This window comes from Catharus ustulatus, chromosome 10, assembly GCF_009819885.2.
Source record: "Catharus ustulatus isolate bCatUst1 chromosome 10, bCatUst1.pri.v2, whole genome shotgun sequence".
Taxonomy (NCBI): domain Eukaryota; kingdom Metazoa; phylum Chordata; class Aves; order Passeriformes; family Turdidae; genus Catharus; species Catharus ustulatus.
The window spans coordinates 9,302,815-9,322,956 of NC_046230.1; the positions used below are offsets into that span (position 1 = coordinate 9,302,815).

The 20,142-nt window shown below is 42.9% G+C and overlaps 1 protein-coding gene across 2 annotated transcripts; it reads left to right on the forward strand.

The window, feature by feature from the left end:
* The first annotated feature begins 580 nt into the window (after positions 1-580).
* Positions 581-19,776, forward strand: LOC117000776 (guanylate cyclase soluble subunit beta-2-like). Of its 2 annotated transcripts, XM_033068788.2 has the most exons (16): positions 581-631; positions 2,004-2,077; positions 3,042-3,136; positions 3,330-3,490; positions 3,901-4,000; positions 4,989-5,209; positions 5,297-5,402; positions 7,058-7,161; positions 8,497-8,713; positions 10,261-10,581; positions 11,293-11,441; positions 13,570-13,716; positions 13,963-14,117; positions 15,562-15,776; positions 15,865-15,987; positions 16,669-19,776. In XM_033068788.2, the coding sequence occupies exons 1-16, from the start codon at positions 629-631 to the stop codon at positions 16,818-16,820; spliced, it is 2,343 nt and encodes a 780-aa protein (XP_032924679.1). In that variant the 5' UTR covers positions 581-628; the 3' UTR covers positions 16,821-19,776. The 2 variants fall into 2 exon arrangements, with proteins under 2 accessions (XP_032924679.1, XP_032924678.1); XM_033068787.2 differs by lacking the exon at positions 581-631 and having other exon boundaries at positions 1,697-2,077.
* Positions 19,777-20,142: the final 366 nt, after the last annotated feature.

The following is a 20,142-nucleotide window of genomic DNA, read 5'->3' on the forward strand; positions in this document are numbered from 1 at the left end:
TCCTGCTTCTTTTCAGGCCTCTGGCAGCAACTCCCAGCTCAGCAGCAGTCGAATGGAAAGTGCTGCATCTCCCTACAAACCTCTTGTCCTTGGCTATGGTGGCTATTGACTCCACCATTTCCGCAGTTCTAAGGGCAGTTCTAAGAAGCCCTTGGTAAGAAACCTCCTCTGCTCTGGTCTGTCTCCCGGCTCCTTGCCCTGCGGAGGGTGGGTCCCGGTGATCCCAGGCAGTGTCCGGCCGGGGTGACCGCCCCGCGTCCTGCCGGGCTCCAGCAGCAGGAACCGGGACCTGCCGTGAGCTGCCGTCGTGCCGGCCATGCCGTGACGCCCGGGACGCTCCTCGGCAGCGCTCGGGATTCCCGGCACAGCCGCAGCGGCGGGGAGCGCGCCTCTCCTGCGGAAACAGCCCAGCCCGGGGGGGCGGAGGGACCGGCCCCGCTCCGAGCGCCTCCGTGCCCGCGGCCTCCGGGGCCACCGGGTGTCACCGGCTACCACCGGCTGCTACGGGTGCCACCGGGTGCCACCGGGTGCCACCGCCGCGGGCGAGCGCGGCGGGGCCGGGCCTGGCCGGGCCGCCGCCCCCCGGGCCGGCAGCGGGCGGTGCGGAGGGACCGGCGGCGGCGGCACGATGGTGAGCGGGGCGGCGGGGGGCGGGCCGGGACAGACGGACGGACGGACAGACAGACAGCTCCTGCTGGGGACCGGCACACAGACAGACAGACAGACAGACAGCTCCTGCAGGGGACCGGCACACAGACAGACAGACAGACAGACAGCTCCTGCAGGGGACCGGCACACAGACAGACAGACAGACAGACAGCTCCTGCTGGGGACCGACACACAGACAGACGGACAGACAGCTCCTGCTGGGGACCGACACACAGACAGACGGACAGACAGCTCCTGCTGGGGACCGACACACAGACAGACAGCTCCTGCTGGGGACCGACACACAGGCAGATAGACAGACAGACGGACAGACAGACAGCTCCTGCAGGGGACCGGCACACAGACAGACAGACAGACAGACAGCTCCTGCTGGGGACCGACAGACGGACAGACAAACAGACAGACAGCTCCTGCTGGGGACCGACAGACGGACAGACAAACAGACAGACAGCTCCTGCTGGGGACCGACAGACGGACAGACAAACAGACAGACAGCTCCTGCTGGGGACCGACAGACGGACAGACAGACAGACAACTTCTGCTGGGGACCAACACACAGACACACAGACAGACAGACAGACAGCTTCTGCTGGGGACCGACACACAAACAGACACACAGACAGCTCCTGCTGGGGACCGACACACAGACACACAGACAGACAGCTCCTGCCGGGGACCGACACATAGATAGTTCCTGTTGGGGACAGACAGGCAGGCACGTATCTCCTGTCGTGGACAAATAGCTGCGGCCGGGGACAGACAGGCAGTCCCTGCTGGGGACAGACAGACAGACAGACGGGCAGCCCCTGGCGCTGGCTCCCAGCCCCAGAGCAGGGCGCTGAGCGCCGTGCCCGGACAGGATGCGGACCCGCGGGCTTTGGGCCGTTCACACCGGGCCAGCCCTGGGCTGTGCCGCTCTGGGAGCGCTGCCCGAGCCCCACGGCCGGGCCCCGCGGCTGCGGCAGCGCGGGGATGCTGAGCTGTGCTGAGCTGAGCTGTGTCTGCTCTGCTCTCTGCTCTGCTGTGCTGAGCTGTGCCCGCTCTGCTCTGCCCTCTCTGCAGCCCCAGCTCCTCCCGCACAGGCACTCGGTTCCTGCCCTGCAGAACACCGCTGCCCGCTCGCTCTCTTGCTGAATGCTTGTGAAACGCTGAGCTGTTTGCTGAAAGATGTAATGGCTGTCCAGCATTCTCACTTTCTCTTTAGGCCGTCAAGCATTACTATTTTTTCTCTTGCAATATAAAATTAACAGGGGAATCTGAAATACAAAAAGGCGTTAGAGTAGTTTTTGAAAAACCGGTACATCTTTTCCATGTTCCTGTATTTGCTTTTGCAGTATGGATTTATAAACACGTGCCTGAAGTCTTTGGTGGTTGAAAAGTATGGTGAAGAAACATGGGAAAAATTAAGGTAATGTGTTCCCAATAAATGTAGTGCACTGAAAGAAAGTGCTCAGGGATTCAGCAGCAGGGCATATAATTTCTTATTGGTAAATGATAGCTGATGTGATCTCAAGTAATTATAAGGAGTAGCTAACAGGGCAAATGCAAGCGTTTCTTGCCTTGTAACACTTCGTCCTCTGATACTAATTTGCCCCAATTAATTTGTCATATCAGATAATTAAAAATGACATTTAGTCTTATACAGAATTTTGCAATAGACTTGCTGGCTCACTGTGACAATATCAAGAAGTAATTAAAATGAAAAGATGTCATCCTTAATATAAAGTCAGTTTAATTCCAGTACTCAGAAAAGCATCTAAATCAGAATCATAGATCATCTGGTTCCAATCTCCCTGCCATGAGCAGGGAACCTTCCACTAGACCAGGCTGCTCAAAATCCCATTCAATCTGGCCTTGTATCATCTCTGGTTTTGTCTTGTTTTTATGAGCTATATGGTACTTCCAAGATACAAAAATGATGCTTAGATGACATATAATCCATCCACCATATATTGTCATCCATTGAAGCCAATATAAAAAAATCAGCAGGTTTGGGGAGCCCCAAGAGCTTGATATTGTGGTCACATTGAACAACAAACCAGTAGACCAGAAGTCAAACTAAGACCCGACTTGCTCTAGCACCCCACAGTATGATCTCCTAATCCTTGGAAGAGTTTACTGTAATACCATAATGTGAAATAGCAGAAATGGTGAGGTGGACACCGCCATTGGGCCATGTTAAAGCAATTTAATGAATTTAAAGCCATTTAATATTTAACTTACACCATTAAGTGAAGTAGTGCGTTCCAACCTTGAGGGAGGTTAAGGAGAGCATCCACAGCAAACAGTGCTTCAGAAATGGCAGCTGGGTCACCCAAGCCTGTTGTGTTTACAGCACTCCTGAGACAAGAATATTGTCTTCTCTCTTGTAGGCTGCAGGCTGGAGTCCAGGATTCTTTCTTGACTTTTGAAGTTTACAAAGATGAGATCACAATGCAGCTTGTTGACAAAGCCTGCAAAGTATTAGGTATGTGTTAGCTTGCCTCAAAAATGGAGCATCCTGGGTCAAGCCTGAGACTGCAGCCCAGGTTTTGTCTCCTGTACCCTTGGGAATGCCTTTCCTATGTTGCAAGTTTTCTGCCTTCCATCTTAATCCACTTGACAGCATTGCAAGAACTTCCAAACCTTTCTTATTCCTGAAGGTATCTTTATTTTGCCAGGTGTTCCTGCTGACCTTGTTCTGAGGGAGTTTGGAAAGTATTTCTTTGAATTCTGTAAGCGCTCAGGCTATGACCACATGCTGAGGACACTGGGTGGAAATCTCTATGAGTTCATAGAGAACCTGGATGCATTGCACAGCTACCTGTCCCTTTCTTACCAGGCAAGTCTGAGTAGTAACTGCTGAGCAGGTATGGATGGACTCTGCCAGAGCTCGTAACACAAGGAACAGCATCCCATAGGTGTGAATAAATAATGAAAAAAAATCACCAAAGCATGTTCTCTTCTGCTGTGTTCTGAAACATATTACTCTAAATGTTAGAATAATTTCTAAAAATGCTTAAATGATTGGTTTTGACTATTTCTCAACATAGGTAGTATTTACTACATTGGCTCTAATGCATAGCAGATTTTTCTTCACAGGTGAGAATATTAAATTTTCTGTTTTTCAGCTTATTTATATTACAGTTTATGTTACTAAGGCATGAGAGGCTTTTGTAGAAGTGGAATTCATCAGTAGACTTTTTCTGAAAAAGATATTGAAGTTTTAGTTTTGTTTGTTTTTTTCCTCAGGAGATGAATGCACCATCTTTTAGAGTAGAAAAGAATGAAGATGGGTCAATGCATTTACATTACTATTCAGACAGAAGAGGTCTGTGCCATATTGTGCCAGGTAATGACACTAAATACAGATCAATGCAATATAAATACAGAGTAATCATATATTTGCAGATGCACTCAGAGTTCAGTGTCTTTTTTTCAGATGAGGCCTGGCCATGGAATTGAAGTCTGGTAGAGCTCAGTGTCCAGACACTGAACTCAGTATTTCCCTACTGCCTGATCACTCCTAGCACCCAGTAACTTTCATCAAAATTTATTGTATGACAACCCAGGCCATAAATGTCCATTCTTGCTATAGAATTCCCTCCCTGGAGGAAAAATTGAAAGTTTGGGGCATGTGTTGTGTCTAACTGGTTATTGATTCTCAGTGACTTGTGCTTTTAAAATTACAGTGAAGTAAAAACTCTAGTTGAGTTGAAGACATTCATCCACCCTGTAGTACAACCAATCTGTAAAACTCCTACTGAACCCTGCTCCAAACTGAATCTTTTACCTGCATTTACCAGAATCTCCAGAGCTGTACTTGTGCAAGTCAAAACTTACTTGATATTGAAAGCACAGAATTATTTGGAATTTTAGACAGACCTTTTGATGTCATTTTGATGTCCAGTATTTTGCCTAATACCAAACCAGAAATGAGAGAACTGATTGTGCATCTGCATGACAGATATTTCCTTCCTTTCAAAATATAATATTCTTCAATGACTGAAATAGATTGTAGCAGAATCTCTTTAGACTCCCTGCCCTCTTTGGGTTGATGGGAATTCATATTATTGCTCTATGGCTACTTGAACACATTCTTCAGATACCCTGCTGGGCTGCTCCTAGTGCAAATCAGTATTTGTAACTTTAAAGCTGACCTCCTATGTGCATATTCTCATCATGGCAATGGGAGCAAGAACGACGTGCGTTGCTTTCTTCTTCCAGAGTTCTTTGGAAAAGTGATTTCTGAAACATTGAAATTCCACTGTGGGCCCTCTAAAAGGGGAATTGAAAAGGTTTTGTTCTTGGCAATACCTTGTCTTTTGTTTCCCCTTCAGGAATCATCGGTGCAGCAGCCCTGGATTTTTTTAACATTGAGATTTCAATGAAAATAGTCAATCAAACAGAAGAAGAAGAAAGGACTGGGAAAAAAGAACATATTGTATTTCTTGTCACTCAAAACCCTCTATTTCCATGCAAGGGAAGAAATGAATTTTCTTCCTCATCTCAATGTCTTGTTGACTCTGAAAAACAAATTGAGAATCAACTGAATAAAGAGGTATTTTAATACTCATTATCACCATATTACTAAAATGTATTTTAAATAAAAATACCCTTGAATTTCCCTTTGGATATATTTCAACAGGACCTTGAAAAAGCCAAGAATGCAAATGGAGACACAGGAAACTCTGTTTGTCCTGTGAAGAAAAGCCACTGGAAAACATTAAGAGGAATAATCACATTAGGAAAAGGTGAGAGATCACTCAGAGGGAGCTCATCATCATTCCTGAGTCTCTTCAGTTAGAAAGTCAGTAAGCCTCCCTATCCCCACCCACCCATCCATTTTGAAGCTACCATTTATATTTCCTCTGCAACTTTTCAAAATGTTTCTGGTTAAGTTTCTTTCCATTTGACATTGATGATCAAAGAAAAATTGCAGATAATAAGCATGCTTAGTAATGACAGATACTTAAATGGAGTATGACCTGTCACTTCTGTCTCTTAAACAGTGCTTTCATCTGAAAAGTGTTCTATAAAATGCCATTGTGTGGTGAATTTGATTCTTCATTCTCATGTCACGTGGTTTAAGATGCTGAATTTAAAAGTGTGGTTTTTTAACTTGGTAGATACGACTCCTTTCTAAAATTATCAACTGTAGTAAATTTTGAAAGCCAAATTACATCCTCCACCACCAGAAGTCTACTGCTAATCTAGTAATCTCTGTTCTTACCTCTATGTATTAGATGTTTATATATGTTTGTAAAGTGGAATAAATTTTTCAGTTAGGATTTTTTGATTCCCCAAAAGGAATGAAAACCTAGCTCACATTTCCAAGATGTATGCATTCTGGGATGAGTGTAAAATTGAACCTGGTATCACTTGGTGCAGTGTCACATGTATTACAAGGGCAGATATACTAAGTAAGAAACTAATATACATTTAAAATAAAACTTTAGCCTAGCATTATTACAAAAAAAAAAAAATCTTTAGTAGCTGTAAGTGTGAGTTATCAAGAGCCAGATTTTGATAAATTAAAAACCCATACTGACTTCCTCTGAAGCAGGAAGAGGTCTAAAAGCTAGGTGCTAAGTTTGTAATATTTTGCAGCAATCTCCTGAGTAACTTGAATGTTTGTTCTCAGCAGAACTTACTGGAGTAACTGTCATAGCCACCTTTGGGGGGAAAGAGATCACTGGAAGTAATCATCCTTTTGATTCTGGTGGGTTACTGGGAATCCAAGTTTAACCATGAGGATCAAAGGTTTTGGGTCCTTCATTCAAAAGATGAGCTCCTTTGATATTTTAACTACTGTGTTCTTCTTACAAAAATATCTGCTAGTAAGCACAAAGTACTCCGCAGATTTATGACCATTTTGTAAAAAATCTCAGGGTAAGTAAAATAGAAACCAAACAGTAATTCTGTCTCTGTTCTATGGACATTGTACACATGGTTTATTGTATAGAAGATAAAACCCAGATCACACTGGTTTTTTTTTTTTCCCTAAGTGTTCCTTAGTAGCTGGCCAAGTGTATTAAATCCACTTATGTGCACATTTTTGTGGGATGAACCTGTGTTATATTGCTATGGCATCTCGGATTCATGGAGAAGTAACATCTACAGTTGTTCATCTATTTTTATTTTTTCGACATAATTTCATGCATCTGATGCTCTGTGGTTTTTTGTGCTAAAGTTTTAAACACTCAGGCAACTCAGATCAGTTGCTAATCAGCTGTGGATCACCCTGCAGAGCATTCAGCACAGATGTGTGCACATTTTTGGGCCCACACACTTTGCTTTGTCTTCACTCACTATACAGGGTCCTGCCTCACTGCGTGATAAAAAGTAATGCTGATTGGTTTTGTAAGGTGCAGCCTCATTTAAAAACTACACATTTATCTCACCACAGGTAAGCTCCTGAGAGGATTTGATCCTGTTTATCCCAAGACCCTCTGGATTGACACAAAAACATTTTGCAATGGACTTCCTTTTCATATGGTTTTTGACAAAGAGGTAGGACAAGCATGTGGTCAGGGCCCTTAGTTTGCATAAACCCCGTAGTAATTTCCCTCTGTTTTGACTGTCTTACTGTTCCCTGCTGCATCGTGCACTCACTTGCAGGATTTGGAGAAATACTCTGTACAGAGAGGTGTTCTGTATCCCTGCAGATCAGAATCTCAGAAACAGCTGCAGGTATGCCAGCAAGGTTTACTGCAGCAGTCTATCTGTTACCAAATAGTGAGCAGAATTTTTCGAGGTTTCTGGTCACCTTCCTGTCCCTGGATATATCAGAGACATGTTCCATCCTTTAAAGCACTTAGAGTTTCCCCTTCTCCCCCCAGTTACTAATCTATGCCAAGGCTTTGAGGGCTTTGCTGGCAGCTGAGGCTCTTTGTGCTTCCTCAGTCACTCCTACAAGCTTCTGTGGGAAAGCCCAGCTACCTGCTGGATCAGGCAGCATGCAACCCCACTGGGACACAGAAATCTCTTTGCCTTGTGGGGCAGGACTGAGTCTCCTCTCCTGTGCCCTTGGCAGGGCTGCCCTCTGGCTGGTTCCCAACTCCAGCTCCTCCTGCTCCAAACCCTGTGGAGAGAATGTTGGCTTAAGACAGGAGCAAAAAGAGGAGAAGCTGAGGATGGGACAGCAGAAGAATGCTGAATGCATTCCCCTCAGGGCATGTGCTTTGGCATCGTGCTGATTGAGGTTCTAGAGTACAGAATCTGCTTCATGCTCCTGCCTACATCAGGTAAAATAGAGTCTTAAACCTCTCAAGAAGGCCAGTATGCATAATTCAATAAAACTACTAGTGTGCAAAGAGGAAAAGTCCTACCTTACTGTTAGCCAGGTCACAGGTTCAATAACTGATGACAAACAGAAGAACATTTCTGCAGAATTTAAGAGCTCACATAAAGTCAGCAGAATAATGGAAAATTACTAAACCTTTACACTTCGTTAAGAGAAAGTAACCCATGGCATCTATTAGAAAATTTTCCAAGGAGTTTTATGCCACAGTTATTTTAATTTTGGAACACAAGACACTGGTATCTCAAATTTTCTCCTGCAGCTACCTGTGAGGTCTACACAAATGCAAGCAGGGATAATAGCAGGTCATTTGGGGGTGGGGGGATTCACAATTGACAAGAAGGAACATTTTAATAACAGCATTCCTTTCTTGGGGCTTTGTCTTGCTATGAAGTGCATGAATTCAGTAGAAACTCTGCTCAGAAATAAGCCATGTACTCTAGAAGGGCTGTGTGTGTGGAAATGTATAAACAGTGATCAGTTGTTGCTTGTTCTGAACCCAGAGGGACCAGAATTGTAACATCAGGCCATATTTTCTTTTTAAGCTCAAAGTGAAGCAAGCTGGGGTGAGCATCCAAAAGATTGTACCTGGCCTTCAGACCATGGGCATCTGCTTGGACCAGTACTTCAGGATTGTTCACCCGGAAGTGCCCTTCACCATCTCCAGCATTCAGAAGTTCATCAACAGCCAATTTGTTTTCCAGACTAGGAGAGAGATGATGCCTGAGTCATGGAAGGAGCGGCCAATGCTGGAGCTGAGAGGTACTTCACTGTTTTCAGTAGCACAAGTGCTCCTATGAAATCAGGAATTGCACTGAGGTGCACTCCTGACCTCACTCAAATCCTGTAAATAGCCTTGGGGCAGTGAGGAGATTAGAGGGTTCTGTTTAGAGAAACAGTAGATGGTTGAACACAAATTCTGCTATCACCTCACCAGATTTTGAAGGCTTTCAGTCAGAAACAACTCTGCTCCTCTTTGAAAGGCTTAGAAATATGGTGGTTTTGTGATGCTGCAAAACCCACATGTGAATGCATGATTTGTTCTTAATTTATGCCTTTGAGGGGAGTTATTTGCTACTGGCTGGATTTCAAATGTGATTAAAAATAGATTAGTTCTCTGTGCTTTTATTTTTTATAGCACAAAAATTCAGGTTCTAATCTCTGTCTTCACACACCCCCCACAAAGCCACGTAAGAGCTTACCAGTTAAAATTACCTCAGCAAAAAAGATACTGTATTTGCTTTATTTTTACTGAGAGGACTGAATATGGGATGATCCCTGCTCAGTGTAATTACCTATAATGACATTTGGTTTAATTGTTCTGTGACTTCAATTTTTCTTTTCTGAGCAATGTAATGTGACCGAATTTTCTCTTGTCTCTTTTCACCTTTATGTAATGAGTGTCAAATCTTGTTTTCCTGCTAGTCAGAAAAAAATTAAGAGTTTAAGGACACCTTGAAAAAAGTAATGCTACCAAAACAAGGAACTTTGACTAGTCGTGGGTACAATTGTACTTTCTCTTATGCTCTAGGGGTTAGTTCACATGTATTTCTGATGTTTCAATCCTCTTAGTTTTAAAGCTGGCCATCTGATAAACCTGGGGATAAGGTGAGGGAGAAAGAAAGAAACAGGAATTCCTAGATTGCTGTTGATACTTATGAAACAAGTTGTTAAAAATAATAATAGTAATAATAGTAACAACAACAACAGTAATAATAATAATAATAGTAATAACCACACCTCAGTAAAAACCTAAAAAACTGGATCCTCCACCAAAATCCCTTTTACCTTTCAGGCATTTCTGTAACTGCTTGTTTAGATTATGATAGTAACTGAAAGTTCCAACTTCCAGGGAGGAAAGTGCCATTGACTTTACTGGGACACAAACTGTGCACTGTGAAATTAAACTTCAAATGTTTTGCATAATCGCTGTGAGTCTCAGTTCCCCTGTGCATGATTCTGACTGGCCTTGGGAACAGCTCAAGAGTTAGGAGGAGAGGAGGGGAAAATACAGAGAGGAGCAGAAAGGAGAGGAATGATGTTGTGAGCACTGGGGTTCCTCATGAGAGGAGGGACTTGAATCAGCACCTGCAATAAGGGAGTGACTGCTTCCTGGGTTCCAAAAATTTGTTATTTGCCTAGTGTGGCTCCTCTGAATGAACTCCTAGGAAATAAATTCCTGTGATTATCCAGACCCCACAGAAACCCACTGTCCTTAGAGCTCACCCCCTAAAATGAGCGGCAGTAATACTGAGCACGCTGTGGAAGGGCAGGCTGCTGAAAGCCTTGCCACCACTTGCTGCACACAGGGCAGATGATGTGGATGGAGCCCCTGCAGTGCATGCTGTACCTGTGCTCACCTCTGCTGCGCACTCTGCACGAGCTGGAGGAGCGGCAGATGCACATCGCGGACATCGCCCCGCACGACGTCACCAGGGACCTGATCCTGCTCAACCAGCAGCGGCTGGCTGAGATGGAGCTCTCCAACCAGCTGGAGAGGAAGAAGGAGGAGCTGAGGATCCTGTCGAAGCACCTGGAGGAAGAGAAGAAGAAGACTGAAGCTCTGCTCTATGCCATGCTTCCCCAGCACGTGGCCAACCAGCTGAAGGAGGGGAAGCGAGTTGAGGCAGGTGAATGAACAGGATGCATTTGGGATGTGTGACTTGTGCAACAGGGGATGGGGATACAGAGACTGGGGTGCTGGCACAGCCCCTTTGCCACTGCCCTGGAGTCCATTCCCTGTCTGGTGACATCCATGTGTAGGAGGATGATCACAGACCCTTAATTTCGCTGATAATAAAAATTAGGCTATTATAACAAAAAAGCTTTGGGAGCTCTTTGCCAAAATTGTTCCTTAGGTGGTGAAAAGTGGTTGTAGCTGTCCATTCAGTGAACAAAATTCAGTGTTTCAAATCTGAGATTTTGGTTTTAAAATGGGTACACAGGAAAAGTAGGGCTCAGAAGTGAAGGGAAAAAAGAAAGTGGTCTTTGCTAGATAATTCTTTTAGTACCCCTATGCTATCTATAAATGTTGAATCATGATGATTCCCATTTTTATTAAGGGTAGCAGTAAGATGCTTAAATTCTCTTTAGTCAACACATCTATAAAATTAGGGATAATGAGCTAAGTGTATCCTTCATATGGTGTATTCAGATGTTTGGGTTGTTTGACATTTAATGTGCAATTAATCTTGTATTTGATACACTCTCTTGACACCTCTCCTTCATCTCAGGATGATTATTGCAACTGAGAGGCCATAGAATGATCTTTTCAAGCAGGTCTCAAACAGATTCCCTGATTGTCCAGCCATGACAAACACCACTGCTCTTTTTGCCCACAGGAGAGTTCAAGGAGTGCACTATACTGTTCAGTGATGTGGTGACCTTTACCAACATTTGTGCCCAGTGCGAGCCTATTCAGATAGTTCTCATGTTAAATTCAATGTACCTGAGATTTGACAGACTGACCACAGTGCATGATGTGTACAAGGTAGGTACTGAGCAAAAATGGCTGCAGAAATTTTTGCTGGTTTTTTTTTTGTTGTTTGGTTTTTGTTTGTTTGCTTTGTTTTGTTTTTAAATGTACTTAAATCCTCTTCACCACAGCATGATTGTTGATTAAACCATAAAATATTACCTATTTGTAGTGGCCACACAAACTGAAAAACAGGGAGAAGTGGAAATTATTGGACAGGAACTCAGCTTCTATTATAGGTTAAAGTCTCTTTCCTCAATGCTAATACCAGAATGGCTCTTTTCCATATCTCTCTCCCTCCTTTCAAAAATGCCTATCCTACATGCATAATTTGCCTAGTTCTTTTACTTAAACCTCTTCTGAATGGGTCACTATGTCATTGTCTCTTTTGGTGGAAATGGCATTATAAACAACACTCAGACTTTCATTTCAAGGAGATCTTCAGCAATGGTATCATCTCCTGCTCATCCCCACAGAGCACCAATTAGACCCAGACTGTACCTGTGGTCTCCAAACTGTGCTGGAAAGATCAGAGCCCTGGCTGGCCTATAATAATAGCATTATTAACACTTCCAGAGGTACCAGGTTTGATGTGCTGAAGAGCAGTTCCTAAGTTCCTGTCTGTCCCCACCTTATTAAATATTTAGGAAGGCAGAAATAGTAAAGAGTGAAATCCAAATCTTATTCATCCCTTGCTCAGGCAAGGCTTGCAGTTCATCCTACAATAAATTGTACTGGGAAATCAGAAGCATTTCTTCCTTGGCAAGGAATCTGTATTCAATAATTGAAGCATCCAGGATATGGCCCACAGATTTCAGCATAAATTAGCATCATATTCTGTCTAAATCATCTATCATAAGTAAATGATCTGTCACTATAATAATCTCCTTTTGAAGCCTGTATATAACTCCTATTAATGTTGAAGGAGGTTACTGGGGTACAGAGAGCAAGGATGAGATTACTATTGCAGGGAATTGGGAAAGAAATGAAATAGTGACATTGATCAAAGAAACTTGGCCCAAGCTTATAAACATCTGAAGTTATGAATAAATCTTGTTAAATTAAATCTTCTACTACAGCTGAAAAATAATTAGGGTATCTATTTGCATTAGTAGCTTTTTAAAGTGGTTTTTAATTTGTTACAGAAAATTACTGGCATCACTGTGGATTTGGCATGGACAGGAACACCTTATTTGAGATTGATGTGCTGAACTGTTTTAAGTGATTGTGTTAATGAACAAATCCAAATATTAGATTACATTTCCACTGTCCTATTAGTGTTAATTTTTAAGAAAGCCAATTAATGGAACCTAAAAGATCTCTTGTTTGCTGATGATAAAGGCCAGTGAAGCCTCACAAGAGCAGTTTAGAAAATTTCATTACCATGTAACAGGCTTTTACAGTGGATTTTAAACATACAAGAATTCTCTGTTTCAAACAGGTCTGTTCTATTCCCAGCAAAGTTTCTGGTATAGGAACAAAATCCAAAGCAGTTTCCAGGTGCTTTAACAGCTAGTTCAAGGAGACTGGATGCCTGAAAGAGGACAAACCCTTCAGCATTTGTTTCACAGGCTGCAGCTGCTGAGGGAAAACAGCTGTCTGTAGGGAAGGATGCTCCCAAATAGTTTAGCTCACACTGTGTGAACCTCTTAATCGTAATCAACAGTGATGGGCCCCCTTGCTTTACTGTGACTTTTAAAAATAAATCTCTCTCAAATAAGAAATACACTTTTAGCACCAATTGTAAATTAGAGCTAATTAATAGCACTCATCTATCAGGTAACCCCCTGGCTCAGGAGTCTGTGCCTCAGGTTTGCTCTTTGCATATGGGTCTGCCCTGGGTAAGAGGAAGGCAAACAGTCTGACACTTGCACAGCAGCCCTTTCTCATTAGGGTCTCTCACACTGCTATCTAAAGCGGGTCAAGTGAGCAGGGACAGAATACGATGAAATTTTTAGTGTGGAGTGAAGGAAAGGATCTCCATCTCAAGGAAAATCATGTGTGCTAAAGCTTTTCAGTGACTGGAAGCATCTTTTAAGAAAAAGGGGCAGTTGGTGCAGATAAGAAGAGCCCTGAACAGCAAAGCACTCACCTGAGTGAGACACAGCTGGCATGCTCATGTGCTTGTCCCTCTCAATTGAAGGTGGAGACCATTGGAGACGCCTACATGGTGGTGGGTGGGGTCCCTGTGCCTGTACCCACTCACGCAGAGCGAGTTGCTAATTTTGCCTTGGGCATGATCATGGCAGCCAAAGGAGTACAGAACCCAGTTTCTGGAAATCCTATCCAAGTAAGTTAACACGAAGGTGCATGTGTGTTTGTCTGCTTCTTGTGCTGAGCTTCTGGTACCTCAAAGAGCTGCTTCTGACTCCTCTTTGGCTTTGGGCACATTTTCATGAAGAGCCTCTCCCTGTGGATATTTGATCCCGTGCTGGTGTCCAGTGTTGTGCTGAGATGAACTTTTCAGTAGCTGGATAGCATTAAGATGTCAAATAACAAGTGACATTTCTGGGGGGTGTTTTATGTCTCTGTAAAGATTCGAGTTGGGATCCATACAGGTCCTGTCTTGGCGGGGGTGGTTGGAGAAAAGATGCCTCGTTACTGCTTGTTTGGGGACACGGTGAACATCGCCTCCCGCATGGAGAGCCACGGCGTCCCCAGCAAGATCCACCTCAGCTCCAGTGCCTACCAGTGAGTAACTGATGGAAACTACCTGCCCAAATCCATGCTGAAACCCACTGCCTTGGCAGCTGCACCTCTCAGTGCAGATGGTGCTTAGTCACTCATTTAAGCAGTTTGTAAAGGAAAGTCACTGCTTGTAATGACTTCTAATTTTTTTTCCTAATTATTCCAAATGCATTTATAGAATCAGAAGTTTGAGAGTCTCCATCCTAGAGAGCAAAATATTAAAAAAAAAAATTGTGATAGCTTATTTGGGAATACTGATAAATTTATGTAGGTGCTAGAAAGAAAGAACATTTAGAACGTTTAATAAAAGGTTTTAAATCTCTCTGATTGAGCACCATAATTTGTAGCGGAAATTTTATTTACACTTACTAAGGATAAACTGCATAAACAGCTATCCTCTTCATACTGTAATTTACTTTCCAGAAACTCATGTGTGTAAAAAATTAATACTACATTTTCAAGAACTTTATGTATGCATAAAATCTGTTTGCAAGAGGGGAAGCAAATACTATCTACAAAGGAAGGAGTACAGCAACATTGTCTGGGCACGTAGGAATGATGTTGGGAAAATGAGAACTCAGCTGGCTTCTAAATGGGCAACAAAGTTCAAAGGCAGTCAGAGGAGCTTCTGGAATGCTAGAATATAAATAGAAACATGGACCTGCTGTGGCAGGTGATTTAGTGACAGTGCCCTGAGGAAAGGCTGAGTTACTCAGGGCCTCTCTTGCCTTGGTCTTCACTGATGAGATCTTCAAGGTCCCTGCACCAAGAGTCAGGGTTCAAGGAGGAGGTGAGCTATGGGTACTGGAAGAGGATCAGAGCAGGGGTCTTCTGAGATATCTCAGTCTACAGAAATTCTTGGGAGCAGAAGGGATCTGAGGTAATGAGAGCTGGGTGATGGCCCTGCAGAGCTGCTGGCTGTTAGCACCACAGCAGCTGAAGAAAATCACATCTGTATGGAAAAATGGCAAGGGGACACAGTGAAACTGCAGGCTGATCAGCCTCATGTCAGTGCCACTGAAAATCAAATGGCCATTTTAGACACATGAAAAAGGCAATTGAGAACAGCAAGTCTGAATGTAAAATAAATCAGTCAATCATGCCTGACAGACCTGATTGCCTTCTCTGATGAAATGACTGAGGATAATTCTGTCTAGCTGATACTGGCTGCCTCAGATCTTAATTTCCATTTACTGGTAAATAGGAACCCTCCAACCTACTGGAGTATTTGACTATGTGATCCATTAATTTTTGATCAGGCTGTATGTGTCAAGCTATGAAAGCACAGCAGGCTTGAATAAACAGTTGAAACAAATCCTCAGTTGTTCACAAATTGAGACTCTTTTTCCCAGACTGTTGTGATTTGATCACTCAGCTCTTTTAAAACATCAGTGTCATTTTTACTTGTCTTGAATTTTCATGTGTCATTTTGCTTCTGATACTTTAGGTGCCTAAAATACAAGAATTTTGAGATTACTGAAAGAGGAGAAATAGAAGTAAAAGGCAAAGGGAAAATGCACACATACTTCCTCATTAGAAATAAATCTGCAACTGAGAATGAGATTATGGGAAGGCCAATGAAAGATTTAGATTCTGGCCATGAACCTGTTCAGTCCGTTCCAGAAGTCAAGACTGAGACTATACCAAGTTCTCATCAGCCAGGTAGAGTCAACTTGACACATATTTTCCTTCTTGAACAAATGAATATTAATACAATCCAGTTAAATGTCCTTTTGTGTTCTTCTTTCAGCTACTCAGACTCAGCAAAAGAAGGACCAGACCCCAACTGTTGCAATGAAGTATGTTGATGGCCCCACAGATGCACAAAACAGCCTCAAAAGAAGAAATCAGATGAAAGTTGGAGATTTAACAGGTAGGTAGTTAGTTACCATCTCACAAAGACCACACAACTAGGAAGTAACTGAAGCTAAATCTTGCAAGTTCTTTATATTCATCTTGTGAATAACCATAGTTTTACTCAAGCCAGAAATTCGTGCCAACATATACACATTACCCTTCTGCACAATCCTTAGGGCCAGACAAATTTCACCTTTGCAGCAATCCCAGGTGTTGATTGTGCACTAGTGAGAAAGAAGCTGACAGAGCTCCCCAGAGCCCTTTCTGAGAGTGCAAATAGAATGGATAAACATTAGACAGCTCTTCACAGGGACAGACCCATGAGCTGTCCGTGCACACAGATGTAGTTATGGGGGAGCCTTACCAACTCGGGAGAGACCTCCTGTCTTCTGCAGGACTCAGAAGGATTTATTGCCATGCTCGTGTTCTGTGACCAAAGTTCAATCTCCTTTGAGGTAGCTGATAACAGGTTTGATGCCATAACAACCTAATCTAATGCAGCAAGTCTTCTAGTTCTATTTATGTGTTTTGTAGATTTTATACTGACTAAATATGTTGTCACTAATTACTAGAAAATATTTTACTGCCTTCCCTCCCACCTGCTTAGATGTGGTGGTTAATCTAGTATGTGGTGTGCTGACAAACAGAAACCTCTCTGGTCCTGAAATACTCACACTGCAGGAGCATTTCCTTTCAGGCAAAACTTGTGATTCCAAAAGTGATGGGAGTCTCCATGGCAACCAGCATGCAGACGATGGTCCTCGTCCTCCAAACCAGGGAAGAGTCAAACCTGCTGCTGAAGAGCCACACAATAGAAATGTTCGCTCGAATTTTTGCACTTTACTCTAAGTTTCTTACTTTTACATTAAACAGAGAAATTTTATGATGATTTTGTGCACTTTGCTGTTATGGGACTGATTTTGTATATGAGTACTACATGATTTTGTAAAAAAAAAAAAAAAAAGAAAAAAGACATTTCATCACAGTTTTCAGTAAAACAGTGGAGGACATTTTTTTTAATCCATCTACGTGGGCCATATTATACTTCCAGTGGAGAAAGAAACCCTTGCAGGATGCTTTGAGGATGCATTTTCAGCCTGTGCCACATCTTTGAATATCCTTGTGTAAAAATCATGTGTTGTATCTGATGCAGCAATCAAGAAACAGGTGACTCATCCAGCTAGAGATATTCCTACTCAAGTGAGCACTTGCCATAAAAGAAACATTCCCTGAAGTGACCATCTGTCTTGACTCCAGTAAAGCCAAAAACTTCCCTATGTAAGGCTAGCAGCGTTCACCTGTGCTTTAACTGCAATAACTGCTTAATTTCTTAATGGATCTTTTGTTGGGTAAAGGCATTTTGAAGTGGAAGTGCAGAATAGATCTAAAACAACCTGCATTTTTGCATCCTGAAGAGAGAATAATGTGTACTTGATAGCAGCCAACAGTAAATAGAGCATCTGTGATCTCTGAACCAGCCATACATACTGTGCATAGAAGGACATGGGAATGGTGGAGTTACAAAGCATTAGATTTGTCACAGCTCTGAAGGACTGCCCAAGGCCTGCAAATGAGTTTCAAATGAGACCTTCAAATGAGTTTCAAGTTTATTTCTCATTTTTTTCACCCCAACTAAACAAAAAAAAAAATAAAAATCAGGACTGCAGAAGGAGACTGTCAATGCTGGAATTAATGTTGCTAGTATCATTGGAAACAACAGCATTAGAGATCAACATTACCTGGTATCAGAGGCTGCTCAACTGAAATACTTCTGTGCTGACATATGCTTAGATTATGTCTGATCAGAAATGGGAGAGAAAAATTGAAGCTCATTTATCAGGGATTTCAGAGAGAGGAGCAAAAATACAATGGATATAAAGGTTGTAGACAACATCATAAATTGTGCTGTCACTCCTATAAATGGAGCTTGGAATAGGTGGGTGACTTTGACAGAAGATGTGCCCTGCACACTGATTTATTACCTCTGGGTGTGGATTCATCAACTAAGGATGCAGGCATGAGACCGATGTGAACTCTGGGCAAGAACTCACTGGAAGAGGTGATAATGTTACTCCTCCTTAACAGTCTGGAGCATCACATTTCCACCTCTGTGTCTGCAGCAAGAGCGAGGCTCTTTAAACTCCAGACAGAGAGCTAAGACTGATGAAAGGCATCTCCTCCTCTTTATAGTATAGCCAGATGAAATTTCACCTGGTTAGATTTTTTTTTCCAAATCTCTGAGACAGGAGCTCCATAGTCCAGGAGCTCAGCAGCTCAGTCTACAGAACAATTAGTGCAATTAGACCAGCAGAGGAGGATGCACAGAGTGAAACCGTGGGTGCTGTGCTCCATGCAAGAGGTGCTCCAGGGGGTTTGCTAGGTGTGGTCCCATGCAATGAATACCTGATAGCTTTTGGAGCACCTCAAAAGCACATCTCTGACTTAGCTTCATCCAGAAGAGATGCACTTGTGTGCTGTGAGACCACTCTACAGTGAGAAACAAAGTGTGGTAAGTGGGTTTGGAGGAAATTCCCTCAGGAGTGTACTCCTGGCTGACTGAAATGCTGTTGCAGGCACAGCCTGTTACAGGAGGACCTTCCACCATACAGCTGAGCACCATTCAGGGAGTCCAATTTTATGAATGGAAAGCTTTAGTTATTTATTTGGATTTTGTTATCTAAGTATTGTTCATTATCTTGGCAAGGGAGAGATTTACTGTATGTTGATGTTGTGTCTAAGGGTTGCAATTGTTGAGCTGGGTATCAAGATTTCAAACACTGGACTCTGCTACCCTCAGACACACAATAAATAAATAAATAATAAACAATAAATATCACCTTCACTCCTGGGGAGTCCTCCCCATCATCCCAGTGCTCTTGGCTTTGTGCTTCTGTAGTACAACCATAGCTTTAAAAAGACTTTCCTGAAGAATGAGAATACCCAATTTCTCTCACAGTGATGTAAAAGTGAAGTAACAGTGAAATCACCACTATCCCAGTGAAGTCAAGAAGGAACTCTGACAAGACTTTTGTGTCTCCAGCCTAGAGATGTGTTTCAGTACTCCTGACTAACCTTGCTGATGGAACAGGGAACACATCATTTAACAAATAGCAGTGGAGGACTCTGCCATTACTGGCATTTGCTGTGGACATCTAAAGCCCCTTGAATCCCAAGCACAAGTGTGACGTGGGAGTTTACATCTCTCAGGTGAATGCAGCAGGAAGCTCTTGCTGTCTCACAGCTCCTGCAGTCCCACACCTGTGTGGCTGAGCATCACTGACCACTTCCCTGAAAAGAAGAATTTTCAGTTGGAAATGGTCCAACCAGTCTGGCCACCAGTGAATAGGGTCTGGTGTATATTCTGAGGTTTAATATAGATATACTACAAAGTTTTAGGCAGAAGCCCAGAACTCCTCTGAACTTGTATGGAACATCTTGGGAAGAAGAAAGAAAAGAACCATGGCTTAATTGCTGCCAGCATCTCTGTCCTTTAACACTTGCTTTGCTTAAACCTGCCCTTCTTGCACTGAACAATCTATGGGTGTTTAATATTGGAATGTTTTAATTGCCAGTAAGTGCTCCATGGTAAGTTACTTCATGCTGTACTGTGGTAAAAATGGTGTGCTCAGTGGTTTCTCTGTGGCATCTGATACAATCTGGTTCTTCTGGAGGTGCAGAGCTGGGTCAAATCTGCACAACTGCTTCTAAAAATTAATGTGCCTGTGCATCATCATGTGTTCTTAAATCTGTAGGTACTTGTAAAGACTACAGAAATATAATTAAAAAATAAATCTTTTCATGAATATACCCTCTGCCATTTGTCAATGACTACTTTGAGTCCTGTCCCTCTTTTCCCTTCCACCTTTTCTATTATCTTTTTCCTCTAGGCCTACAAAAGTACTCATTCTTTCTGTCAGTCACATATCTACAGTGAATTGACACAAAAAGGGTGGGAGAAGAGAATTCCCACCACTGCTTCATGGAAGCTAAGGCTTAGAGAAATTAAAAGTTGAGACTTTTGAAAGCTTTCTAAAGCATATGGATTCTCAAATCCCATTAAATCTGGTGTTCAAACCTTAACTGTAAGAGTTTGGGTACCTTAAAGGTCCAGGGGCCAGATTTTTCAGACTGTTGTTACTTTCCTAAGAGAAAACAACTGGATTTACTGCTT